At 39.4% G+C, this 27927-nt stretch overlaps 2 protein-coding genes across 2 annotated transcripts in view; both read left to right on the top strand.

Moving 5' to 3' along the window:
- Positions 1 to 8495, top strand: part of syngap1b (synaptic Ras GTPase activating protein 1b) — a 207054-nt gene extending 198559 nt beyond the window's left edge. The window contains exon 23 of the transcript XR_006010703.1: positions 8486 to 8495. The gene's annotated coding sequence lies outside the window, so the exon portion shown is untranslated. The remainder of the gene's footprint in view (positions 1 to 8485) is intronic.
- On the top strand, positions 717 to 27418 carry smg5 (SMG5 nonsense mediated mRNA decay factor). The gene is made up of 22 exons (XM_041987635.1): positions 717 to 1115; positions 1532 to 1630; positions 5174 to 5297; positions 6222 to 6378; positions 6568 to 6657; positions 6882 to 6971; positions 7630 to 7708; positions 7804 to 7929; positions 9812 to 9880; positions 10334 to 10563; positions 11310 to 11447; positions 11752 to 12666; positions 12779 to 12948; positions 13030 to 13105; positions 15564 to 15739; positions 17175 to 17333; positions 17426 to 17485; positions 19649 to 19808; positions 19976 to 20066; positions 21413 to 21487; positions 21578 to 21716; positions 26070 to 27418. Exons 1-22 carry the CDS (start codon positions 1051 to 1053, stop codon positions 26151 to 26153), a joined length of 3372 nt encoding a protein of 1123 aa, XP_041843569.1. The 5' UTR covers positions 717 to 1050; the 3' UTR covers positions 26154 to 27418.
- Positions 27419 to 27927: the final 509 nt, after the last annotated feature.

Here is a 27927-nt window from a genome sequence, read left to right as displayed (position 1 = left end):
CCTCTATTGACAAGTGAGGGGTATTACAACAACACAATCATTCTACACTGGAAAGCAAATAGAACTTGTTTCAGTGACAGTCCAGTTAATATCTATATTTTTCATGAATCTGGTAATTAAATCTTTTTCATGTCTGTTCTAAATGCCATTGATTTAGAAAAGGAATATTAATGTTTTCATTTGTGCTGACAGATTAGATTACTATTAGGTTTACTCTGGTTTTGAAATGATCTGAGCTGCTAAAAATATCCTGAAACATAAAGTACATGGCACAATTTATCTGTGCATGCCTACATTTTATTTAACTGAGTTTGAATAAGTGAAAGAGGTGTTTGACACTTGCATGGGTGGTCCATAGTTATGCAGTGGATTTGGAGGGCATGTATCTTACAAAGAGATTTTTGTGTTGCTATTTATTTGTGTTGTCCAGTAACAATTTCACACATAAATTCATACTACTCATGCCAATCATCGCATATATTTATTTATTTCACAAAACAGAACTTACAAAGAAAAAAGCCTTAATTCTTGTTTTAAAGCAGCAACGATTTATGGCGATATTGACTGGTTAAAACTATGCTACTTTTCACTTGTCTTGAATCATTAATGTTTCTTCTAATTTTCTGAAATATGGGTTTGTAGACCATCTGGCAACCCTCATTGTAATCTCGTGAGCACGCGTTTGTTTTCTCGCGATATTCAGGCGGTCTGTGCCTGATAGGAATAATGGCCGCCTTCGTAGCAATAGCCGGAAAGGTGGACAACACAGGAAGGATAACTGAGCGTTTTAGCTGACCAGGAAGAGTGTAAATTGCAGGGCACCCCCTTCTACCCCATTTTCAGAACGGATGGGTAGAGGGGGTTTCGCCATAGGACACCCAAAAGGAAAGAGATTCGGAGGAAATAGAAGGAAAGCTAACATTGTCTTGATAGCTAGCGCTAGCACCGTTGTCACTACCGGGGAACAAACCCGAGTAGCCGTGACAACTGTGTTTAAGAACGGGGACTAGACGCTGGAGCGTGTGATCAAACATCTGGCTTGTCGCTAATATGAGTGGACCGGGACAGGACAGCGAGCCAGAGGCGAAAGTCCTTCTCATTAAGCGGCTTTACAGGTAAGTTGACGAGGCCGTTTATACCCAGCTAACCAAGGTGCTAATTGATTGCTATTGTGCATGCTAGCTTAGCATTAGCGAATCAGTGTTTGCTATTACAAAAGGGAGAGTCCGCCCTTAGTGTTCTACCATTGATTAATCTGTCATGACTGTATCTATAACAAAAATCTTGCCTCTTGTAGGTAGGTAAAAACCAACGTTAAGCTGGCATAAGACTCGTTTTGGTGGAGCAGTTGTGGCTTGCCATTTTATCTGTAATCTGCTTTTGTCATTCCTGTCTTTGTTATGTAGAAGTGAAACAGAAAAGGATGTAGCTTTTAGCATGACAATCTACAATTGTAAACTTTGCAATCGATCTGTTACAACTGACGCTTCTTATCGTTATCATTGTCATCATGCTGTTGTTTTCTACCTAGGGCTGTAGTGGAGTCTGTGCACAAGCTGGATGTCATCATCGGCAGCAAGTCATCCTACAGAGAGGTCTTCAAGCCAGAGAACATCAGCCTGCGCAACAAGTATGTCCAGCTCTTTCATCAGCGTGCATCAGTTGCAACAATACGTTTACTTTGACCCTGCTGGGTGCATGTCATCTAAGTATTATCTGGTCTAAGCAGTTGTCAAGTAGTCCTAACTAATGTATATGTGTGAATGTGTATGTGTATATATATGTATGTGTGTATATATTCTATTCTATTCTAGTCTTTTATCCAAAGCGACTTACATTTGAGAGTAAGAACAACACAAGCAAGAATATATATGTATGTATATATGTGTGTGTGTGTTTGTTTGTTTGTTTTTTGCAATCTGTGGTTTTATCATTTTTATCTTGGGCCCGAAGTCCGTAATAAAGATTGGATTGGATTGTATAGTGGGTTTTGAGCTTGCTGTCTTTTGAATGGAATTAGGCTAGGTTCACACTGCAGGGCATAATGCTCAATTCAGATTTTTTTGTGAAATCCGATTTCTTTGAGAGTCTGTTCACATTTCCAATTAAATGCGACTTGTATGTGATCTCCTGTATGAACCTAATGCGCACCAAAAGTGTCCCGCATGCATAGAAGACACGACAACGTGCAATTTATTATCCAACCGTAGCCAGCACATTTTTGATGGCATCATTTTAAGGAGAAGATTGCAAAAGAGGAGAGCCAGATTTTTGGCCATGGCATTTTGTGGAGCAGTGGCAGCAACGTCTGTACAGAGAAACGTGTGGGTAAGGAGTCGCAGTCAGGAGTGGTGGGAGAGTGATGTGAGCACCTTTACATATAAGAGTTTATAAACAATGATGTGTATGACGTGTAGGTTGGATTAATGCGACCTGGCCGTTCAGACTGAAGTCGCACGGCAAAAGATCAGATACGTATTGGATTTAGGACCACATATCCAAGTGGCCTGATCGGATCTGTGTCGTTCAGACTGTCATGAAAAGATCAGATACAGGTCGCATAGGGGCCAAAAAATCAGATTTGGGTCACTTCAGCCTGCAGTGTGAACCTAGCCTTAGTCACTTCATCTTTGTGAAGTTACCAGACATTTAAACTTGTCTGTAAGAAATTGTAACATTGCTGGTTGAAAGAAGAAAAATGAATTGATTGTGTCATTCAACCAGAGGAGGTGATTACAGAAAGCTTAACAAACGTGAGGGAGTGACGTGTAAATTTGAAAAGGGACATATTGATGCAGGTCTGCACAGAAATAAAGACAGACGAAATGTTATCTCATTCTGCTTCGTGACTGCTTTGATCCCATTATAAAATAATATCAAGTGGGTGCCATACATTAAATTGTAGGGTAATTTTAAGTTGTTTTTCTTTCCTGTGCCATGTTGTAAAACACTCACACAGGCAGACAGCCAGCATAGTAACATGTAAGACCTTGCATACCCTGTACTGCAGTCATGTCCTAGCCATTTTTTTTTTTTTTTTTTTTTAAGATATCCGCATGCTTCAATGCAGGGCTATTCAATTCAGTCCTACGAGGGCCACAATCCAGCAGGTTTTTCATGTATCCCTGCTTCAACACGCCTGACTCAAATTAATTAGTCATTGTGCAGAACTTGATTGGCTGTTAGATCCATTTAATATGATGCACGTGTTCTGCAGCAGGGATACATGGAAAACCTGCTGGATTGCATCCCTTGTAGGACCGAATTAAATAACCCTGCTTTAATGTATTGATGCCTCTGCAACTTGGCAATACCACATAATTCTTACTTTTAAATCTACTTAGTGACTGATAAAGCATATAAATCTTTTTTTGTAGTTTGTAATAATTGGGCTAAAAAGGGGCTTTTATTCTCTAGGGTACCCAAATTGAGCACCTCATTAGACATTGTAAAAGACTTTGAAATAAATGTCTCTCTAGGAATTTGTAACTTTTAAAAATAAAGCAAAATGCATCTATTCTGTTGTAAACTACAGTTTAGCGTGTGTGAGGATCTGAATGATGATGGTGTAAAAGGGTCTCTGGATCTGCTTTGTTTTTTACAGTCCTTTCAGTAGGAATTCTGTTTCTCTCAGCGAAAGCCTCTTTCCCCTTTCCCATCTCCTTCTCCATCCAGTTTGACTCTTCTCACCCGCATTTCGGCAGAGCAAAACCAGTTGTGACCACAGAAGTAGGCGTAGTTAACTGAGATATGTTGAACAGTTGCTCCCGTGTTGGAAGTACCTTCAAATTCTCCAGATGCAGATTTACACATCAACTCTATAGACCTGAAGACACCAAATTTTTATTAGACTTAAATATCTTGTGAATTTTTGTAGTTGAAAAGCTGTGTCATGTTTCCGTTATAGCTGCTTAAACCTTTGCTTCTTTTTAAAATGAAGCTTTGCTGCTTATCTTTCACATATATTGTAGTAAACAGTGTCATCTGGGACTTTGAACCAGATAATAGAAGAACAAAGAAGTTTGATAATTTGAGATTAATTTCTTGAAATAATTTATAGGCATTTTTACTATTGTACCAAACACAAGCTTGAAAAACAAGTGTGCCCAGTTACGGCACACATGAAGTAAAGTCGGGTATTATTACAGACTTATTGTCTGTGGCTCAGGCTACACGAGTCACAGAAATAAGGAACAAACATTTAACTGAGGCCACAAATACTTTAGTCTTGGTTTTTGTTCCATAGCATGGCATTTAAAGATAAAGTATTTATAAGACTGGTCACAAGTAGAAATTATTTTCATATATTTACCTGTTATATCTTTAAAATTTAAACAACAAAAAAAGCAATATACCCATAATAGTTAAGCATTGCTTATGGCAATGTCTTCAGATTTCTTTTCACTTTAAAGGCTTTAGAAAATATAAAAGAACATTAATAATATTTCTTCTTTTTCTTTTTTCATCCAGTAAGGAGCTCTGGCATTGACTGCTCATTTCAGGAGTTTATTCTAAGCAAACAGAAACTCAAATACTCTTACATAATCACCATTTAATAAAGGGATAAAAATCTAATTCTAAATGTTGAAAACGTTAGGCTGCTAAATTGAGAAAAATGTATATATTTGATATTTTAATTACAATTATTCAACAGGTTTCAGATTGACTTGGGAAATGTCCTGTCGTTGTTGCAGATAATAAAAGAACATTTTATTTGTTGATATTTGTCAGCTGACTTCCCACCAGTGTTCCCAAACAGCTGCGTGGGTTTCATATTTGTCTTTGACCAAAGGTTCCTTTTTTTTGTTATGTTGGCTGGAGCAGGATTTAGCATGTCGCAGCCTGGCAGCAAGTTAGTTTGGGCTGGAAGAAAGTGCTAAAAGCACACAGATGTAAAGCAAATGGTCTTAATGAATTTAGAACCCAAGAATGAATGAGTTAGCAATTGTAAAATTAGAAGAAATTAGATTTTAGAAACAGTCCTAAAATCCTTTGATGTTTACTTTTTAAAATGGATTTAGTGATGTTGAACTGCATTGTTTTACAAGCTGCATTTTATGGTGGGGTTTGTGTCATACCATTTTTAAAAACTAGCTTGTCTCGTTGGTCCACCTGGGAAACCGGTGACCCAACTGCAAATGTATTCATGAACTCATCTTTTGTGTGTTTCCAGGCTGAGAGAGCTGTGCGTGAAATTAATGTTTCTTCACCCTGTCGACTACGGCCGCAAGGCTGAGGAGCTGCTCTGGAGGAAGGTTTACTATGAGGTCATTCAGGTTATCAAGACAAACAAGAAGGTAAGAACAACAGCGGGCCCTCCAGCTGTGGAAAATGCCTCTCAGCATTTATTCAGCAACCGTTTTCTCCCCTTAATTGGCCACACACTACGGCCTCAGCGTAAAGGTCAACTCTGCCATGCTTGTCTGTGTCAAAAAGCAATGACCACAACATTAAAAATATGAAATAGATGGCCTCACTGGAAATTTAACACCTAAAATAGCACTTTTAGCACTTTGCCTCAATGGATCAGCGTAGGAAACAAGACTGTTTGTCATAGCTCACAACTTTTACTGTTTTGGTTTGCAGAGAGCAGATACAGTTAGCAATGAGCGTTGCACATTTAAGCGCTAAAGGGCCCAAAATAACAGCAGATGGAGAGAGAAATGGGTTGTAAAAATAACAGTGAGAATGTTAAAATGTTGGACTTATTAAATTTGTCAAGTGGGCAGGAATGACGGATGCTTAAAAACAAGTTTTAGCCAACAAATTAACCATCTCACTTTCTTGTGCTGGCATGTTCTCAGAACTAGTTTTGTTGCCTCAGTGGTCAGAAATCTTAGATTTCAGCTTCCTTTCTGTTTGCTTTTGAGGTTTTGTGATTATACTATAGCAATAATGTTTATAACATTGGTATTTTATATAAAGTGGTTATTTGCTTATGATATTCTAACATCGTTACATATTAGCCTCTTTTTTCATCAGTCTTTCTGCTGGTTCTTTGTTTTGCATTCATCATTCTGTTCTTCAAATTTAAAAATGTTTACATTTATGCTCATGTTAATGTGGATATAATTCATTGTTACATGCATTTGTACATTTTCTTTTGCACATAAAAAATAGCAAAAGTCTTCCAAAGTGCTTTGTGGAGCGTATTCACTACTCTTGTTTTGATCACATTTTTGAAGTCCTGGCTTCTCTCTCTCATCTTTCTTCCACTGCAGCACATCCACAGTCGCAGCGCCCTGGAGTGTGCCTACAGGACACACCTGATAGCTGGCGTGGGTTTCTACCAACACCTGCTGCTCTACATCCAGTCTCATTACCAGCTGGAGCTGCAGGACTGCATCGACTGGACCCACGTCACAGATCCGCTCATCGGTCAGCTCTGAAAGCAGATTCTGTCTCTTTGACACCGGTTTGAAAGTTGTGTGTGCTTGAAGGGAACTGAACACTTTTTGTTTGAACTTTTTTTTTCTGTGCCATTAACATGCATTTCTCTTGTGAAGTGGGTGCAAATTTCAAAATGCTTTTTAACGAAAACAAACATTCTGTGATTGTTCTCAACAGGTCGGAAGAAACCAGTTTCAGCCACTCCCAAGGAGATGGAGTGGGCACAGATGGCCTGCCATCGCTGTCTGGTCTACCTTGGAGATCTGGGTAATAATATGTTAATAGAATATGTAATTGATTCTGTGTCTGTTCAGTGTGGAAAAATTTGCATTAGCCAAGTAGAACAATGAGCAGGCTGTGGTTGGGTTGAAGCTATATGCTGAGGATTGATATATATATATATATATATATATATATATATATATATATATATATATATTTGGAAGTTTATTCTTTTTATTGATGATATATATTTCTTCCTTCCCTCTTAGCCCGCTACCAGAATGAACTTGCTGGAGTGGAGGCTGAGCAGCTGGCTGAGCGGTTTTACCATCAGGCCTTGTCTGTTATGCCCCATGTTGGTGAGTGATTGTGATATAAAGTCTTTATTAAACTCTGCTTCACTGTCCTTTCTAGGGCTGTGTGATTAATCGAATTTTAATCACAATTACGATCTGGGTTTTCAACAATCATAAAAATTAAATGATCCGATTATTTTTGTCCGTCGCAGTTTCCTCTTGTGCTGTTTTCAGTTGCAAATCGAGCGCCACTGGCATTGCAGCGCTCTGCTGCAGACTCCTCCCACAGCCCTGACTGCTTTAGTTTTATTCAGTGCAAGTCGCAAACACCTGTCCAGTTAAGGGCTGGACACACGGGAGGCGACGTCGCTCCTTCTCGAAAATAACAAGAGGGATAACAAACGTTATAAACAAACATACATTTTTTCTCAATTAACACAGTGAACAACCCGGGATTTAAGAAACTCATCACCACTTTGGACAAACGGCATCGCTGCCATCTCTTCTCCATGTTAGTCAAGTGTCTCTCCCTGCCCTGTATGATTTAACTCTAATCGTGTTAAATAATCGAGATCTCAATTTCAATCAAAATAATCGTGATTATCATTTTTTCCATATTCGAGCAGCCCTGATATTTTGGTGTATTATTTTAATTTCATAGATTTAACAATGAGCATTTTCTGATTATTTTCTGTCCAAATGTTAACTCATCTGTCAACAGGAATGCCTTTTAACCAACTTGGCACACTGGCTGGGAGCAAGTTCTACAATGTTGAAGCAACCTACTATTATCTACGCTGGTGAGTGATGTTAACATACAGTTATATACCAAACAAGAAGTTCAGCTGCTTCTGGTTAACTTGCAAGTCTAAATGGATGCTTCATATATACCTAGCATCCAGTCGGATGCCCCGTTTGAGGGCGCCTATGGCAACCTGAAGCGCCTGTTTGAAAAAGCTGCCAAGATGTACCATCAAGTAAAGAAACAGGAAATGAAGAAACTGTCTCCATCTCGACAAAGGTACAGATTCACATGGCGTTAAGCATGTCAGCTGCAGGTCATACATTACATTACAGCTCATCTACATTTTCCGCAATGACGCAGCTTTTATTAAACCGTGTCACATAAGAGTCCTCCCTCTGAAAAAATGGGGTATGTATGGTCCTCGTAAAACATTTTTCATGGAGTGGGTCACCACCATCATTTAGCCAATCACAATCATGATCACAGCATCGTTTTGTTTCTTTTTTTCTTGTGGATAACATTAAAAGTTGCCAGCAATGTTTTATTTATGGACATCAACGGTTGTTTGGAGGCAAGTCTCATCTGTCAACTATATAATCTGCTGTGTCTTAACGTTGTGTAGAGCGTCATGATCCATTTCTCTAACGTCATCTTTTCCAACATGGTAAACTTAAAAATGGAAAGTTCTTTCAGCTTGTTAGCACGTTAGCTAACATCAATCAGCAGTGTGCTAATGTTAGGGTGACCAAATCTCCTCTTTCACCTGGACATGTCATCTTTGAGATCTTAAAAATACATCTGGTTGGAATTTCAAAATGCTCTGGGATCTCAGCCTCAAAATATTTACGTTGCGTTTCACTCCCCACACCTGCTTATTACCTTTATCTACTCTCTCAGACATTAAGCAACAGGAGAGGGAGGAAGAGGAGGCATCTGCAGTGCAGACAGAACAGAGAGACAGGAGGAACTTGGCGTTTGTGCCAAACTGTGGAGAAATCGCAAATCACTCTCCTTCCTCACTGTAATCTCATTGCGTTTCCACAGCAAACCATAACCTTACCTGAGAGGATTCGTATCGGTCGGATAGCGATAGATGCCTCAGCTACATAATAGCATGACGCCATCGCAGTGCAACGCCTTCCTTAAAGTATAACCAAAACACAAGTCAGAAGCAAAGGAGGAGAATGACAGTCATCCAACTGTTTGTATTCTTTCTTCTTGGTGGTGCTTCGTAACGCCATTTTAAACGGAGATTTATTAAACAAAAAGAAAACATGTTGCTCTAAACAAGAAGCCATTTTGGCTTTTTTCCCCAACAATCACTGGATTGCAGCGTGTCAAGAATCGCTTTGTGTAGAAATGAGATCACATGTATGTGTGAATCGAGATCGCGATTTTCTTTAAGAATTTGTTGTGCAGCCCTAGTGTACCAGTAAAGCTAAAAAATGCAGAAACGTAAATGTAAATTCCCATATTCATCCTGGTGGTGGTGTGTGGGAAACTCAGTACATGGCTGCAAAGTAGGAAGATGGAATCTCACTTCAGTTCAGCATTAAGGCATGTGTTTCCTTCATTATGTGTTAATATTTATTACGTTATTGCCTTATAAATCAACAAACACTGAACAGAAACACACTTGGTCAAAACTGATCTTCACCACAATGAAACTACAATATTTTATAAACACATTTAGGCCGACAAAAAAAATCAGCATCTCTGCATTTGAGATTAGACGATTGATGAATCCTGCTGGTAAATTAAATTGTTGAAACAGCAAAAGTAGCACGAGCAGGTTGAAATAAAAGACAAATACAAGCAAGAGGGAAAAAAGAAGCACTTAAGGAGGTAACGCTCGGTGCCTCTGGAAGTATGGAATAAAAGAGATTAATATAGTCCCTTGCTGCCTGGACAGAGGACAATAAAGCTTTTGTTAAACTGGCAAAAGCAATCAGTCTGAACCATTTCACTCCCCTAATTTATTACTGACTCAGGAAAAAATACAATGCAGATTCTCCTATATGGTCTTTATTTAAAATGTCTCTTTAGTATAAATCTACTACAGTTTGCTTCTAATATCAATATCAATAGCCTGAAACTATTCTCAGTGAGCCAAGTTTGTTGTTTTTTGTTTACCAATGTTGTGATGGCTTTTCTGCAGATCCAAAGACATAAAACGCCTCCTGGTGAGCTTCATGTACCTCCAGAGTCTGCTGCAGCCCAAAAACAGGTAAACACTCAGTCTGCTACTCCGTTCTTCACCTGCATCACACTTTCCATCCATCCATGATGTATGCCGGGCCCTGGGGGAGGGGCTGGAACCTATCACAGCAGATACTAGGCGAGGATTTTCATCCACAGTTTTAATATGTCTTTTGTTGGGAAAAACAAACATTTGCATTCACAGCTTTGTAATCCTGTAACTATCAGATAATCTTTTCATGTATTTTAAGTGAAGTTGGGGATCTCTGTTGTGCATGTCTTTACCTACACCAGTCATATTAGAGTTAGATAATTGTTTTTGTTTTACATAATAAAAAACTACAATCAAACTAAGTACAAAAAAATCTGGCTGATGCTGTTTTCCACTGAACTATTACTGCATTGTCTGTATTGTTATTGTGAAATTGTGCTAATTCATCCTTTATTCATACTGTGAATGTGGCTTCTTCTGTTGATGAAGTTTGATGGAGACGGAGCTGACGTCCCTTTGTCAGTTGGTACTCGAGGACTTCAACCTAGTGCTGTTCTACCTTCCGCCTCCAACACATGGAGGAGCTCACCACTGCCCCAGCGAGGAAGAGGAGGAGCAGCAGCCGCACACCGACAGCTCCTGTCCTGTACTGCCTGACAACCTCATCTTTAAGATGGTGGTCACATGTCTGATGGTGGTGCACAGCCTTAAGAGGGGAGGTTGGTGTTTGCTGTTAATCTTCTACAGTGATTTTTTTTTTTTCTTTTTCTAGTTTGTTTTGGTAACTAACAACTAACACACAAGTGAACATTTTTCATGTCCTTTTAAAAGCTGTGGCTTATTTTGGTGTCATCCTCAGAGAGCCTCTGTATATTTCTGTTAAATGAACAAGAAAAGCTAGAAAGGAATTGAATGCATTTTGACCACTGAGTCTCCGTCTGTGTGACCTCACCCAAACTGACAGGGGCCAGTTCGGGTGGTGGGCAATGTGTGAAAATTTGGGTGCACCTTAGTTTTTTGCTGGTGTAGTCAAATTAAAAAGTTAGACGCACCGGTGCAACCAGTGCTAAAAGGTAGTGTGAAGGCCTGTAAACTTGCAGATTGGTAGTACTTGCTATGTTGGAAAAAATGGATTGTAAATGTGTGTCCTCATGAACATTACCCTGATTATATATGAACTGACTTGGATGTCTTTTAGTAAAACTTCTGGTTGGTTGGATGACCAAATGTTCTCTATTTTTTTCTGTTTTTTAATTAAAGGGGAAAATAAAAACATTGGCTACAGAAAAAGAATTGGAACACAAAGAAAAGAAAATGGATAAATTGTGCAAATCAACAATTCATTATCAGATAGTCTCTCTTAAATCTTTTTATGCGTTAGGAGGTGAATTGCTGAATGTGCTTCACATGAACTTTGAATTTTTCACTTTTTGCTTTAACAAATGTTGATGCATTGTTTCTTTAGGATCAAAGCAGTACAGTGCATCCATAGCTTTTACTCTGGCCCTGTTCTCTCATCTTGTGAACCACGTCAACATCCGACTGCAGGCTGAACTGGAGGAAGGGGAGAGCCAGGTGCCTCCACTTCACACTGATGCTACAGGTGAGAGACAAAAGGCCTGTTTAGTTGCATATTACTGCAAAATTATACTTAACCAGTAGAAAGCTGTTTACTGGTTAAAAATACACCTACCAACAGTCTTTAAACATTTGAGTGTTTTTGTTGTTTGAAGTAAATATCTTTTAGGAGAATTAGAACAGTGTCAGAGGTTTTTTGCCTTGGTTGGATTTCTGATTTGCTCTTTCAAGACTAACCTCTTTGAGAGGATTTAATTTGTTTGAAGTATCTTAATGAAGCAATCTAAATTAGAGTGAAATAAGCAGTAATATTTGCATCTTCTGTCTAGATGACCTAGAGATGAGGGATGTGTCAGCTCCACTGGCAGATAATTCAAATGAAAGGCCTCTTCAGAATGGATCCATGGAGCAAGAGGATGAGGCGGACCGGGATGAAGATGGCTGCGAGCGGGTCACCGGCAAAAAGAATAGTAGCGAGGAAGATCAATGCAAGGTGGAAGAGGAGAAGCAGAGGCAGAAGAAGAAGTACACCCGCCTTTCTCGACTACGCCGTCGCCGCTGTGCTCGCAAAGATGTCCGAGGAGAGGATGAGAGCGATCTGAGTGAAGGATTTGAGAGCGAAGAAGATGAAGACGAAGATGAAGAAAGGAGGGCCCGGGTAGATTCAACAGGTGGGACCGGAATAGGAATGGTGCTCAACCCAACTGACAAGAAGGAAACAAAGAGAAACCCTCTGGGTAAGGAGGGCAGCTGGGGAAGTGGCTCAGAGGAAGAGGAGGAGGAGGAGGGCGGAACAGCATTTGATGTAGAGACCGACTCTGACATGAACAGCCAGGAGTCTCGCTCAGACCTCGAAGACATGGGGGATGCGGAAAACTCTGAAAACTTGGAGGGTCAGGCCCAGCAGCACCAAGAAGAAGAAGAAGAGGAAGAGCAACCAAAGGAGGAAGGAGGAGAGAGGGATGGTGAGACCCCTCCAGTCACTAACGGACCCCTCATGCCGAGTGACTCTAGCATCAGCAGTAACCTCCAAGCCATGTCCTCCCAACTCTTCCAAGCAAAGCGCTGCTTCCGCCTGGCGCCGACATTCAGCAACATGTTGTTGAGGCCTCAAGGCTCATCTTCCTCTGGCATTCCCACCCCCACCGACACATCTGCTCCCCCATCCCAAGAGACCCCTCCTCCTCCTGGAGACTCACCCTGTGACATGAACCCTGGTGCTGCCAACGGAACCAATGACAATGGTAATGTACCTCAAGCATCATCATTACATGTGAACTGTCGTGTTTTTCTTCCTGGTATTTATAGATTTCAGGATCTAAAACTTTTTTCTGTTCATCTCATCCCATCTTTTAGACCTTGACTCTGATTCAGAAGAAAGTCAACACAGCACTCAATCTGTACATATTGAAAAAACCCTCTTAGAAAAGCTGGAGATCCTGACCAATCAGGGGTTAATCCAGGTGGTGAAGGTTTTCATCGATTGGCTAAGGACAAACACGGACATCATCCTCATGTGTGCTCAGGTGAGGCAGCAGATTTACCTGCTGTTTGTATCAAGCCTTGCAGAGTTTTTCTCTTACTGTGATCAACCTCGTTCTCTGTAGAGTTCTCAAAGTTTATGGAACCGTCTGTCGGTGCTGCTCAACCTGCTACCAGATGGCAGCAAGATGCTTGAGGCTGGTGAGTTAACTTCAAAATTTATGTTTGTCACGACAGCAAGCATGACACTTTGTCCAGGAATGTTGGCCTCGGAGCTGGTTTTTTTTTTTATCCCTCAAATGAATATCTTTTAGATAACTTTTTTTGATCGTCTCAGACTTTGGCCTGATTCACAAAACAGATAAAATAAAACTGTGTCTTTATGGAAAAAGAAATAAAAAGTGGAGCAGCTAAAAAGAAAAGGATCTTCTATCAACAACTAGGTGCTCCAAATTACACTGAGCTAGCAGGGTGGCGTGCACAAAAGTAGAAACGGCATACAACAAGCAAATGTTGGAAGATTTGGATATCAGGAGCAAGCTTAAAATCGGCCGTCATCTGGTCCAATTTAGAAAAATCAATCGCATTAAATTGGGCGATTAAACGTCATGACCAAGTGTCAGAACATATGACAGTTTGTACTTGTTTGTATTGAGGTTTGCGGTTTCTCAGGCACAGGATGCTGCAGGGCAGCAACAGCTGCAGGAATGTGCATAATGAATGTCAGTGTACCATCAGAGTAAGTCAGTTTTAAAGATTATAGCCGATGTAGTGTTGCTTTAATAACTCAAATGACCTGATTCTGAGAATCAGAATCAGCTGAGTTTAGCTGCTCAGTTTCAACAGTCAGTATTTTTTGCATAGTTCTAACTTCACCACAAATCTCAACAGAGATGATGAGTAGCATCGGCTGTTATTGGTAACCTGGATTTTTCCATCAGACTAAATCCCTGTTTATGGTCTATGCTAAAGACGGATACGCAGCCTTTCTGCTGTATTCTGTGTTTTTTACATGCATAATTTGGTCCGTTTTAAGGCTCGTTTATGCTCCCTTTATGTATGTAATTACGTACATCCTCAAACGTCACTGTTCTCATATTTGCAGCGAACATGGCCACGATGGAGAACATGATAATGTATTTTCTCAGAAAGAAAACTAAATAGAGGCAGCTCAGTAGATGGCGGTTGTCTTACAACTCTTCTTCCTCCTCTTCCCTCTTTCCCCCCTCCTTCTTCTTTTCTTTCTCCTTCTTCCTTTTTTACTTATCCTCATTCTTCTAGTTCTTCATGAATGATTAAATATTATATTAAATAATAAAAAATGTCTGCTAATTTTGAGATGTGCCACATGTACATAAACACAGACCATCAAAGTTTAGGGGGAAAAATATAGTCTTCTTGTGGTGTGTGGTAGTACAGCTCCATTTGCTCCGTCAGGGTACACATCTGCAAGGGCCCTGAAAACGGACTAAATTATGCTTGAAAACGACACAGAAGACAGGGCACAGTGTCTGAAAGTGTAGAGCATAAAAAGGCTTTAAAGGCCCCGTTTTCGTGGCCCTTGTAGATGCCAAGACAGAGCAAACGGAGCAGTACCACTGGAAACCACAGGGGCAGTGTTGAGCAGTATAGAATATAAATATTTTTATCAGTTGAATATTGTCTACTTTATATGAATTAGAAATATTTGTTTTTGTAAATCTGTGATCTGTTGTCTGCAACACTAGCAGCTAAAAACAAAACAGTCAACAAAGAGGGCTAAGTGTAACAACACATTAACATTTTCTGCTTTAAACAGCGGAAATCTTGTGGGCTGCTGCCACATATACAGTCAGCTACTGTAAATTTGCAGCCTTTTTTCTCTGGAATTTCTAACATGCAGCTCAGTAAGTTTTCATGTGTCACAAAAGAGGTATGGGTGGCGCCTTTTGAAACACATTTGTAATTACAAAACTCCCTCAGGTGAAGTGTTTATAGCATTTCCTGCTTTGGGAATTTGTTGTTAGTCATTTAGAGTTCGTAGAGACCCTGACGTATGTCTGAATAAAGAAATTCAGGTTTGTGCAGTTAAAGGTGACACAATGTGTGACCTTGATGCTGCTGTGAGAGGAAGCATTCAACAGGTGGAAATAATTCAACTGTAAATGTGAAAATGTAGCTCATAAGTCATTGTGATTTGTCATTTAGTTTTATTTAACCCTTTGATGCATAGTGTTCACTACAGAGGACACACATTTAAAGGCTGTTTTTAAACATATGCATGGGTGGGGATCGTACATTAGCAACTTTATAACGTATAAAGAATAACTACATTTGATATCTTATATATACATACATTGTAATTACCAAGTTTGCTGCAGTGATTAACAGGACAAGAAAATGGTCCAGATGTTTTTTCATAGAAAATTTATATTAAAATGACAAGATATTATTTTATTAATATTTTCATAGATCAAATAGGAAAATTAATACACTGAGTAAAACAGAAAAACATCAATGTGCATGTCTGTAGAGGTAAATATATATATATATATATTTTTTTTGTTATAATTCATGCACCAGAGGGTTAAAAACTCCTGCTCTCACTTTCAGGTGTTTTTCCTTTTTTTTTTTTGCTCTGACTCTTGTTTTTGTTTATTTATCCACATGTGTGCTGCAGATCTTGGTCTGAACGCAGACGTGACAGAGATGTTGAACGAGTGTGAGCAGCCGGGTTTGGTCCAGACTCTGCTGCTGCCTGAAGATCTAGCTCTACGACACCTCCCAGCTCTCAACGTAGCTCACCGCCGCCTGGATTTTTCTCGCCGCAACTCTTCCCTCAGTTCCCTGCAGGAGGTATGAATATTTGCACAGAAGGGAGTTTTTCATGTGTATAATTTGAATTAAAAACACCAAAAACGCTCAAGACGAACTGCAATACTGTGCAAATTACTAACTTTTTTAGCCTGTTAACTGGATTGCAACCTGGTTTGCTAACCTCTTCTGGACTAGCATGAGACACGTACAGTACAGAAGATCTTTGCGCATGTTATAAAGCAACAATCCTAACATATATTAATAATGAGAAACTCGGTTAAAGGACAAGCACTGCCACCCAAATGAAACACAAGTCAAACTCAAAGCAATTCTTTGGGAATGTAAGAAAAACATGAGAACAGCACCGTCCATGTTAGAGCTTCTGCTAATTTCTGCTTCTGCACACAAACAAGGCGTCACATAAAAGCAGGGACTCTGATTACAAAGATGTCTGTTTCATCACTGTGGGATAAAAACTCTGGGAGCCAGAATCAGAAATCAGTTCTTTCTTTTGCTGGTTTGTTGTGAAAAATTTGATTCCAGCTCTAAAAAACTGCTAATGTCTCATATGACTCTGCCTTTGATTGAAATGAATCATGTAGGTCCTGCGAGGGTCCATAAGGATGAAGGAGGTTTAGTAGTGAAGTATTCACTCTTCCTATCAGAGACTATCTTCAGTTTCACTTCATTCTGAATCCTCATGGTGTTTCTAAGATGGATTTGGGGGCTAGCCCTGATTCTCCTGACGCTGACCATTAATAAATGGGTCCATTATCAACATTGACTAATGGGTTCCTGACATATTTAACTCTGTGACATCTCTAATAAAACAAATATAAAATTTTTGTTTTACTTTTTAGCTTCTATGTTTGCACAGTTCCTCATCAGACATGACTTTACTCTTTCCCAGATGGACTGGGCTGCTACCCTCTGGTTTTCACTGAAGGAAGGGGGTTTTCTTTTAGGAGGAGATAACATTTACATTTTCTACTGTGTTCTAGGTGAATTTACTCTGACACAGTAACACACATCTTGATTCGGACTCTTCTGTAGTAATCTCACATGTCTCAGCTGTGAAGATAATTAATGTTGGCTATGTCATTTCGGACAGGAGAAAAAAAAAAAGGCCTCATTAAGAGTGGTTTCTTTTTTTCTTTTTTTAAGTGCATTAATGAAAACAGCTTAGGCCAAGATGGATGTTTCTACCGTCCCTGTTTCAGCCTTTGCTGATAAATCATGATGTTCTTCACCATCTGTAGTGTTAAAATGTTAAATAACAGGCATGTGACTAATTCAGCCCTGGTAGTGTGCAGCGAGGAGGATTACTGATGAGTCAATAATAAACCACTAATGGATTTATTCTACATTTAAAATAATTAGAAATATTAAATAGCGCAAAAGCTGATTTGTGTTTGAATGAAATGTTTCATGGCTTAAAGCTTTTAAAAGGTTTTCTTCCGTCCGGTTCCTCCAGTGCGTGGTGCGAGTGTGTTGCATTCGCAGTTTTGGCCACTTCTTGACAAATCTCCAAGGCAACGTGCTACACTTCAACCCGGAGGCGGGCATCTTCACCAGCATTAGCCAGTCCGAACAGGACAATCTGGTGCAGCAGGCCAAGGCCCAGTTCCGAATGGTGAGTTTCATTTAAGACACGTCTGCACAGAGCTGGTCCGTTTTGATGTTGACCCCCCCCCCCCCCCCCCTTTTTTTTCTTTGTTTCTCCAGGCTGAAGAGGAGGCTCGCAGAAACCGCTTGATGAGGGATATGGCTCAGCTTCGACTGCAGGTTCTTATCAACACTCTGTCGACCACCTGCTTGTGTTTCTCTTTCTATTTTTCTTTTTTTTTTCTTTTATTTATTTATTTAAAAGGGACGTTGCATATTCATGAACATATAAATGTAAATATGCCTGAATTAGCCCGAAGGCAACTTTGCTTTGCAGGTCAAGTCTGAGCAGGAATACAGAAAACTCAGCAGCGTGCAGGTGAAGTATTTTGCTTCCCAGCAGCCAGTTTGTTGTCCTCCTTTAAATGGTCTTGAACAAAAAGTTTTCCAGCCTTTCTGAAGGTTTTCATCATTTTTTTTGCTAATTTTTAATCCAGTAGTCAGCTAGAGTCTGTTACTTATAAATATGTATTGTATTAACACATTATGAACAACATGGAAAACTTAAAATACCATTAACCCTTGTAGGTTATTAGAAATTTTTTTTTATCATTTCAGGTCATTTTTCCTTCAGTTTTCGACTTCCATTTTGGTTGTTTTAACCCATATTGGATGATTTTTATTTTTTTAATGAGACATAACTTTGAAATCCTAAATGAAATTTTTCAACGAAACACCAGGGATCTACAACCAATTCGTGTCATTAGAGAACAAAAAGTCTTAATCTAATTATTGTCCTAATCCAATTTTTTTATTATTATTATTTATTTTATCATTTTTTTAAACCTTTATTAACAGTTCAGTATATAATTAGAGTTCATATAAAAAGTATAAACTAGGTTAGATATTTAAAAAACAAAAAGAACTAAGAACAAGAGCATTTTAAAGATTTTTTTCTCCAGTCCCCTCAAAATAACTTCAAATTCTCCTAATGGGATCAATGTGGGCCACTTTAGATTCTGCTGGATCCTGCTCCAAGCAGGAGCTGAGCAAGAGAATGGCCTTTTACAAAGCTCTGTACGAAATGAGGGAACCCTGAAAGTAATTAAATCCTGGAAGCGTTCTAACTAGCAGGTAGGGGGGTAAATATGATGGCAGCAGCCCAAGGATGGATTTTCAAATAAAGATAAACCAGTGCAAGAGTCTGCAGGTAGATGATGACCATGTGTACAATATGTAACGCTGAGTGAGGAGTTTCCAGTCCGCTCCATGAAAAACAGCATCCAGCATCTGTTGCGAGCTGGCAGAGGCGTTCATGTAGACCACGGCTGTCAAACTCAAATACGCAGCGGGCCAAAGGGAAAGAACTGGAACAAGTTGAGGGCCGGACTGGTTCAATGTTTATTAAAAACTTTTAACTTTTATGGCTCCATATGCATTTTTTTTTCAGAGTAATTTCCAGTGAAAACATCTACAGAAAAAATAATTTCCTCATTTGAAAAATTAAATGCCCAAAAAATACAAAACATTAAACTGCACTGACCTTCAGTCATATTCAACATTTTTTTATTACAGTTTCTCTTAAAAATTTAAAAACTCTGGCACCTAAAGTGGGGTTAATAACTCCCCTGTCTTTTGGAGACGTTGTTTCCTGTCCAGATGTTTGCATCTGTCGTGGTGCTTTGTTTCCATGTGTCTCCTTACATTGTCTTCTTTCATTACAGCCACACTGTCTCCACACAGAAGACACGCAGCTTTTGTCCTTTACAGCTACAAACATTCTCTGCTTTCAAAGTCCACTTTTTCTTTAGCCGTTTTCTTTGGGGAGAGAGGTTGTTGACAAAGATGAGTAGCGGGCTTGGAGTTTGACACATGTGATGTAGACAATGTCTCCATAGTCAAGATGAAGTTTAAAAAAAAAAAAACAAGTATTAGCATCAAGCATTGAACTTAGAGCAAGATTTATTATGAAAGAAGAATTCTAGTTTGAATTACAATATAGGATTTAAAAAGAAAATTTTCTCATCTATCACAGTGCCCAAATATTTATAGCAGGAATATGTAATCATTCAAATCGATTTACTCCTTTAAATTCCAATTTAATGGTTTGCTGTTGCTGTTTTTTATAGGAGGAAACGCATGAAATTAGTTATTTTCCATATAATAAGATTTTTAGTGGCTGGGGATTTTACTGAAAGATCAGACTGAGGTGCACTAAAAACTAGCAATGCATCAATAACCTGAACCAGTCAGTAATGAGTCTCACTCACTATGAGGTAGGTTGAGCCTCATTTATCTTTAATTAATCAGAAATATTTCTTTCCTTCTGTCTTCTCCCTGCAGTTGGAGGTTTCACAGCTAGAGGGCAGCCTTCAGCAGCCTAAAGCTCAGTCGTCCATGTCCCCCTATCTGGTGCCAGACACCGCCGCCCTCTGCCAGCATCTGAACCTCATCCGGCAGCTGGCTGGTAGCAGCTGCTTCATCATCATCATCCCTCGAACAGGTCGGTGCACTGCGTCATGCACACACACAAGTTAAAATCATTAGATATTTATTTTAGGCCATTTGAGCATTTGTGTAACGTCTGGTTTGAACAGATGTGCAGAGCTGCCTCGAGACAGAAGTTACTGTTTCTTTTAGCGTTTCATCCGGGCTCTGTTTGTGTTGTAGTGATTGATGGGCTTGACAGGCTGAAGAAGGAAAACGCTGGAGCAAGAGACAGCATTCGCTTTCTGGAGTCGGAATTTCGTAAAGGCAACAGGTGTGGAGAGCTAACAAACTTTGTAGAAAGACTTGAAAGTACAGTTCAGATTTTTTTAGATTTATGTTCTGTTTTACTCAAACATAAATAATTGACAGAAGGTGTTTACATATAAACTGAAAAAAAAGTTAGGAAACTGGAGTTTTTCTGTATGAATAACTTGCTCAAAGCTGTTTCTTAATGCACAAGCGGTTTGTTCCTTCACTATGTATCTGTTAAACTAATCCTAACAACAATATAAACTCTGATCAAAGCTTCCAGTGCATGTGAAGCAGGCTGCAGTCCCTCGAAGAGAGCATGCAAACAGAAGTGCCAAATTAGACAAATATTTTGGGAGAGTATTTGGAAAAGAAAATCAAAGGGTGAGCTCAGCAACTCTTTCCATCTGTAGTGAAAACCTGAAGTCTTGTTTTCATTATCCAAGTCTGCCATGAAAACAAGACTTCACAGAGCCAATATTACAGCGTGGAGCAGTTTGGTCCAGAATGCTAACAGGACGTAAACGTCCAGGACAGAAAGGCCTAATGTCGCTTTTCCAAGCATGCTTTAAAAAGCAGCTCAGATCAGATTGGATGGTGCTTCCCAGTACAGATGGAGACGGACTCAAGACTACATTTACCTATAAAGTGAAAGACACTGAAGGTAAAGAAGGTGAGAAAGCTGAATAACATTCAGACACACAGGCTGGGATCTGAGCCAGGGATCCACCGATATGGATTTTTTTTTTTTTTTTTTTTTTTAGGGCTGATTCTGATACATACGTACATATTTATTTATTTGTTCATTTATTTTTCCATCATGCTTAGGCGATGGCCGATACGGGCAGCTGATATTTAGAGCCAGTACTGCCTCAATTTATTGAACTTTAATTTTATTGAAAAAAATTCAACAAATAATAAAAAGAGGTAGAATAGTGAGACAGAACCAGTAATTTTTCATGCAGTCGCAATTAATAGCTTGATGTTTGTTGAACTTTATCAAACATACATTCAAAATAAAACAAGAGTTCAGTCCTCTTAATGCAGATCATTTCTTTAAAATTTAATATTTAAGTATAAATAAAAAGACAAATTATAGTATTAAACACAGAACCATAGAGCAAGAAGAATAAAATGGTGCTAAACCTAATTCTAAAAGTTTTGAGAGCTTTTTATTTAATTTGTTCCATTAAAACTTCATGCCATGAGAAGTTTTTTTCCTCAGGGCTGTGGTTCTGAAAAGCTTTCTCCTATTTGGAATATCCTCAAATGCAAATGAACCCTTTTTTTTATTTTTATTTTTTTTTTTTAAGTCCAAATAGTTTAATTTCTAACTTCTTCATTTTGTTTTTTTACTTCACTCTGCAGGTACATACGCTGCCAGAAGGAGTCCGGTCGCAGTTTTGAAAGAGACAAGTTAAAACGACAGGATATTGAAGCCTGGTAAGCGGTGCTTCTTTCCTCAGTTTATTTAGCAAGCTCGATGGAAAAGTTTATGAATTCTTACCTGACTCCTCTTTTCCTCGTTCCCAGGCACTTGTATAAGATGGTGGACAGCTGCCGTCAGCTGACCGTCTCCCAGAGCAACGGAGATGAAGATACAGCGGGCATGGTGACCATCCTAACAGGGCATGAAGTGGAAGAGCTTTGCTCCCGCTCAGCAGCGATGAAGGTCAGTCTTTTACTGCACTCAGTGTTGTTTCACAGACTCAAACACACAATCAAGAAGAGTTTAAACCTCCCACTGAAAAGCTTCAGGAGCGTTTTCCTTTTAGCTGGATCGTCATTAAACGTCTGTCTCTCCTGTGCAGACTGCTTTTCTCCCCTTCTCTCTCTCTTATCTACAAACCTTTTTCTCAGAATTGTAGAATTTTCTGAAATGCAGTTAAACTTAAATCTGTAATTTCTTACTTTGTTAGAAACCTGTATCCGAAAATAGAAACAAAGTTTAAAACAGTAACACAAAGGAAAAAACATTGTGGATAGAGTCATGTTTACCAATATGCTAAATTAACCTTCCATCTAATTTTTTAGCAGGTTAGGAGCTGACAGATGTAGACATGGTTCAGAATGAGGTCTGGCACTGTCCTGCTGAGACAGACCTACTAGGACAAGAGTACGCAACTCTGGTCCTCGAGAGCTGCAGTCCTGCAAGTTTTAGATGTTTCCCTGCTTCGCCACACCTGATTCAAATGAGTGAGTCACTGAGTAGAACTTGATAAGCTGTTAGATTCATTTCATTTAAATCAGGTGTGTTAGAGCAGCAAACACCTAAAACCTGCAGGACTGTGGCTCTCGAGAACCAGAGTTGCTACCCCTGGAGTGGGATAAAACATTCCCTTAATTGTAGAATATGTTGGTGTAAAATTTTAATATTCACCTCTGCATCACTGGCACCTTCACACACATAATGTGACTTCATGCCACAGACACTGACGCTCCCTCACACACCACAGACCAGTGATAGGCATATAGAACTACACACCATTTTTTATTTATTTAATTGTCTGTTTTCCCAAAAGCAGTTGAAATGTGGACTCGTCTGACCACTAGGCCCGTCATATCTTCCTGCTTGGCTGTTCCAGATGTTGACTTGATTGTCTGCACTCTATTCCTGAATCTTTTTACCTTATTTTTTTGTTGGTCTTTACATTGTGGAATATTTATCATTCTTTAACTGATCAATGATTCTCTGAACGAGAAGTGGCGAGCCATGACCCATCCTTGCTTGGCACAGTTTAACTTTTGGTGGGTGTTCCTTTTTCACCCAATCTTGACACCCTAACCTGTCATCAATTGGAAAATCTTCAAAAGGCAAATCACTTATTTATACTTGTTTATGTCATTTGTTTATTTTTTCTAAATATAATAAGGTTGATTGTCAGGTCAATTCTTTATACCATTAAATCTTGATCTAACAAAATAAATTCCAGATTTTAGTTATGGTTGCATTTTTAAAAATCTTAGACTTTTCTGATTTTATTTTTTTTTTATTATTTATTTATTTATTTTTTATTTTATTTTATTTATTTATTTTTTTTTTGAGTTTTTGAGTTTTTGTCCAAACACATAAAATATATTGTGAAAAGTATTAGCTCCCCTACATTGACTCTTGTATGAACTTAATAGACATCCCATTCTCAATCAGATGAGTTCAGTATGACGTTGGCCCACCCTGTGCAGCTATAACTGCTTCAACTCTTCTAGGAAGGCTTTCCATGAGGTCTAGGAGTGTGTTTATTGGTGTTTTTTAACATTCCTCCTGAAGTGCATTTGTGAGGTCACACACTGATGTTAGACGAGAAGGCCTGGCTCTCAGCCTCCACTCTAATTCATCCCAAAGGTGTTCCACCGGGTTTAGGCCAGGACTCTGTGCAGGCCAATCAGGTTCATCCACACCAAACTCCTGCTTTGTGCACTGGTGCACAGTCATGTTGGAACAGGAAAGGGCCTTTCCCAAACTGTTCCCACAAAGTTGGGAGCATGGAATTGTCCTAAATGTTTTGGTGTGCTGAATCATACAGAGTTCCTTTCACTGGAACTAAAGGCTGTTGCATACTCCATGAAAAGCGGGAACTTATTCTTGTTCTTGAGACCCTGAAAATGACGTCATTTTGCTCTCAGGGATGTAAATGGGAAAAGTTCTCGACACATCAGCCAAGCAGAACTTTTTTCTCGTGGGGCTCTGAGAAGTATTGTGTGATTGGTCAGATAATTAAAGGTGGGCGTGGTTAACGTGGAAAAGTTTGAAGCGGAAAGGTGTGGTTTCCGCATTTCCGCTGATGCGAGGCTGAACGGATAGTTTTAAAGAACAGCTGATCGAGGTGATGAGAACGTACGTAAATGCATACAACATGTGGGATTTAAAGACACGGACACAGCCGCGTGCTAGTGTTAATTTGATCATTTTTAAATTTACGTTGCATTTACATTTTAGTTTTAGTCAGGACAGTTATTTTAGCCTTTTACTTTTTTTGTCAGCAGATAATATTGAACATTGTTAGTAGTATATTACATTGTTAAATGTAGTTTAAAATTGTTAAACTACATTTAACAATCCATTTAAAACTCATAATTTAAACATAAGTATCCGAATTTATGCAGAAATAATTGCAGGCATTTTTATGTTTGCATGTATTTATTTATATCAATGTTGATGTCAATTCAGATCAAATGTCCTTGTGATGGTAACCTGAAGGCAAACACAACAGCATTTTATGTCACCAAATAAATACATTACGATACAAACTCCTAGATCAGTGGTTCCCAACCTGTTTAAGCTTGGAACCCCATTTTGATATCACAAAACTAGGGCAACCCCAGACATTCAAAACACAATTTTACTTACTTTTAGCTCATACTTCTGTCGTTTTTTATTTAACTTGCAGTCCAACTGAAAACATAGTTATCCGACCAGTATAACATATCTAAGTTAGCATAAATTCAGCTTCACACACAATTCTATCAACAAGTAGCAACTATCGCTACAAGCTAAGAAGCTAGTAAGTTAGCCAGCGGTTTGCGGTCGGTTTAACGTTATTGTTGAAACATTACAGCCGGTGGTTTATGTTACGTTAAAAAATACCACCAAAGCTTTTGTTAACTTACCACAATGTCTTTGTGGTGAACTGTGACGTGTCTCTTCAGGTTTGTTGTGTTACATTTCCAGACCACATTCCTTTCCTTCCACTAAAATCAAGCATCAGGTTTTTTTCTCCACTTCAGTGTAGTGAAAATGGGTCCATATATGACGTCTTTTCCTTCTCTTGGGGCCCGTGCAAAGCATGGCCATTAATGTTTTATTTTTAAGCTTTCGCTGTGAATCCACCTCCTGTCTGTCCCATGTGTTTGTGCACCTGCCCGCTGCAGGTTTGAAAGAGGGTGTGTGTGTGTGTGTGTGTGAGTGGCGGAAGAGCCGAGGAGGAGGAGACAGGACTTGACAAAATCATATATCATGTCATTTTCGTCTCGTCTTTGTTCGTGAACTAAAATGTCCATAGATTTTAGTCCAGTTTTTATTTAGTGAACTACATTTTCTTCTCGTCTTTATTAGTCCATGAAAATTACTTCTGATTTAGTCCCAGTTATTGTTTATTAATGGGGGTTTTAACTTGTTTAGTTTAGTTTTCATCCAGTGAAAAATGTGCGTTGACGAAAATATTTTCATCTAGTTTTTAACAAAATTAACACTACCGTGTGCAGAACCCCACCCAGTCACGGACAAAGTTTCTTGTTAAATATGAAATAACCCGATCAGCTGTTCATTGCACATAAAAACACAGACATCCGCCCTGCAGTAATCCCACCCGTCACTGACGAAGCTTCTCATGGAGTGTGAAATGACTGGACCAATAAAGTTTTTTTCTTGTTCTTGTGGCCTCAAGAACAAGAACAAACTTTTCACTTCTTGCTGTGTGCTTAACAAGCTTAAGGGTCCAAGCCCAGCTACTGAACAACAACCCCAAACCATAATCCTCCTCCACCAAACTTTACACTTGGCACAATGAAGTCAGACAAGTACCGTTCTCCTGGCAACCGGCATACCCAGACACTTCCATCAGATCGCCAGATGGTGATCTTTTTATACACTTGTGGCCATGGAAGTGATTGGAACACCAGATTTCAGTTATGTGGATGAGTGAGTGAATGCTTTGAGTAATCTAGTGTATGAAGAAAATCTGTTTTGACTTTTCCAAAGAGTCTGAAACATGAGTTGAAATCGTTCTATCTGCGCGAAGGAGCTGAGCTTAGATGATGTTTAACAAGGCGACTGGGTTGTTGCATTTGGCTGTAAAGTGGAGCGTGACGGATGTTTCTGTGAAGCATGCTGTCGCCTTCTCGCTGATCTTTGCATGGAAAGCAAACAATCGGATCGGACTGAGGTTTCCACAGACACTTCATTTGTTGCACATGTTCAGTTTTATCTACTTTTAACAGCAGGAATCTGTTAGAAAACCATTTGGATTGTTAGAGATTGAAATCATGTTTGTCTTTATCTGCATGTCTCGTTCTCGTCTCTCGACAGTCGGCGGTCCAGGCGGCGGGCTCGGCGGGCATGGAGCTGAAGAACATCGTGGAGTTCTACCGTCAGTGGAAGGAAATCGGCTGAGAGATTCAAAGGGGGGCAGCTGTCGGTGCTGCGAACAGCTGATCGTTCACAACACTCGCTCCCTCTCTCTCTCCCACTCTGCTCTGTGTGTATCTGCGTCTCCAAAGGCAACAAAACAACTCAAAAGGAAGCTGGATGGAAGAGTTAAAGCTTAGAGGGCTGGACAAGTAAATATAGGGGAGTTTAAAATAAATTTTTAAAAAAAGAAAAGAGAAAGGCGGCTGAAACGATGCTACAAGAAATGGCAGATTTCCTACTTCCTAATCCTAAACATAAAGAGCGACCCCTGGTGGTGGGGGTGAGAAAGTGGTGGGAAGACGCGACACAATTTCAAGTGCCCCTGGTTCACATCTAACCAGGAATACACTGTATATGTTAGCAAACGAGTACATACGTGTTGAGAGAAACCGCACACCCACATTCACACTCAGACGAATCCATATAGATATTTAGATCAGTGGTTTGGATTTCCGTTCCCCCCTCCTCTTCAGTCGACCTCTCAGAAACAGGGTAAAGAATGTGAGTCTGGTAGGGCTGTGCTTTGAAGGTGAAGCTGTATAGTGACGGCTTTAAGGCACTCAAGACTTCCATTGCTCAAAAACAAACCAGACGTCTCGCAGCTCGCGGGCTTCGAAGAAGGGTTGATGAAGAAGGATGTGTACTTATTCAGGATCGGTTTCTTTCCTATGTGGCTTTTTTATTATTATTTCATTTGGTTTTGTTTTTCTTTATTTGCGGTGTACTTTTGTGACCAGTGACTTATGTATTGTGCATTTTTCTGTCTGAGAAAAGGAAAAGAAAACTACAGGTGTTTTCCTGTGAAAGATTTTAATTTGGATTTTATTTTTGTACCCAAATGATGTTGTTTATTTTGCTTTTTGTAAGCTAAATCTGAATGATATATGCAAGAATGTTTAAGTGAAAGGTTAGGGGTTGTTGTGTGTTGATCCACCAAACAAGTCCTTCAGTTGTCAAACAGAAAAGAAGCCTATAATCCAAAATCTATTTATCAAGTCACATTAGAGGGAGCCGGTAGGTAGAGGCTGATTTGGCTTCTTGTTGTAGCTTGTGGTTAAACGGCTCAGATGAGGAGGATCAGCTGACTTTCCCTGAGGAATGTGGGTTGTGTTTGGACCTCTGTAAACTCCTAAAATGTATCCCATCTACATCACCATCTCCATAGTGACTGTCCCATCATGCACAGTGCAGAGGAAAATCGGTATATGTGTGTGGACATGCATTGAACAATAAAGAAATCAAGATGATGTTGACTCCTCTGTTATTTATCCGTCCTTATGCAGTGAATAAGAAGGTCATTTCAGTGAGTTTGGCATGTAACATTACAGCAGCCCCTCGGTAAACAGATTAATATGAAAATACAAACCGGTTCAACTGTTTAACACAAATATGAGCCAATCACATGGCAGCAGCTCAACACATTCAGTCATGTAGATACGGTGAAGGTGACTTGCTGAAGTTCAAACTGAGCATCAGAATGAGGATTTAAGTAAATTTCAATGTGGCATGGTTGTTGGTTTGAGTATTTACTGGGATTTTCACACACAGCCATTTCTAGGGTTTCTAAAGCATGGTCTGAAGAAGAGAAAATATCCAGTGGGCAGCAGTTGTCTGGACCAGAATGTCTGTAGGCTGTGGTGCTTAAACCAGGCCATGCTCTGGACTAATTTGTGCTAAGAAAATATCCCCCACATCATTACACCACCAGCAGCCTGAACCATTGATCCAAAGCAGGATGGATCCATGTTTTCATGAT

This window comes from Melanotaenia boesemani, chromosome 6 (assembly GCF_017639745.1).
Source record: "Melanotaenia boesemani isolate fMelBoe1 chromosome 6, fMelBoe1.pri, whole genome shotgun sequence".
NCBI classification, from domain to species: Eukaryota; Metazoa; Chordata; class Actinopteri; order Atheriniformes; family Melanotaeniidae; genus Melanotaenia; species Melanotaenia boesemani.
This window is presented reverse-complemented; position numbering and strand designations above follow the sequence as displayed.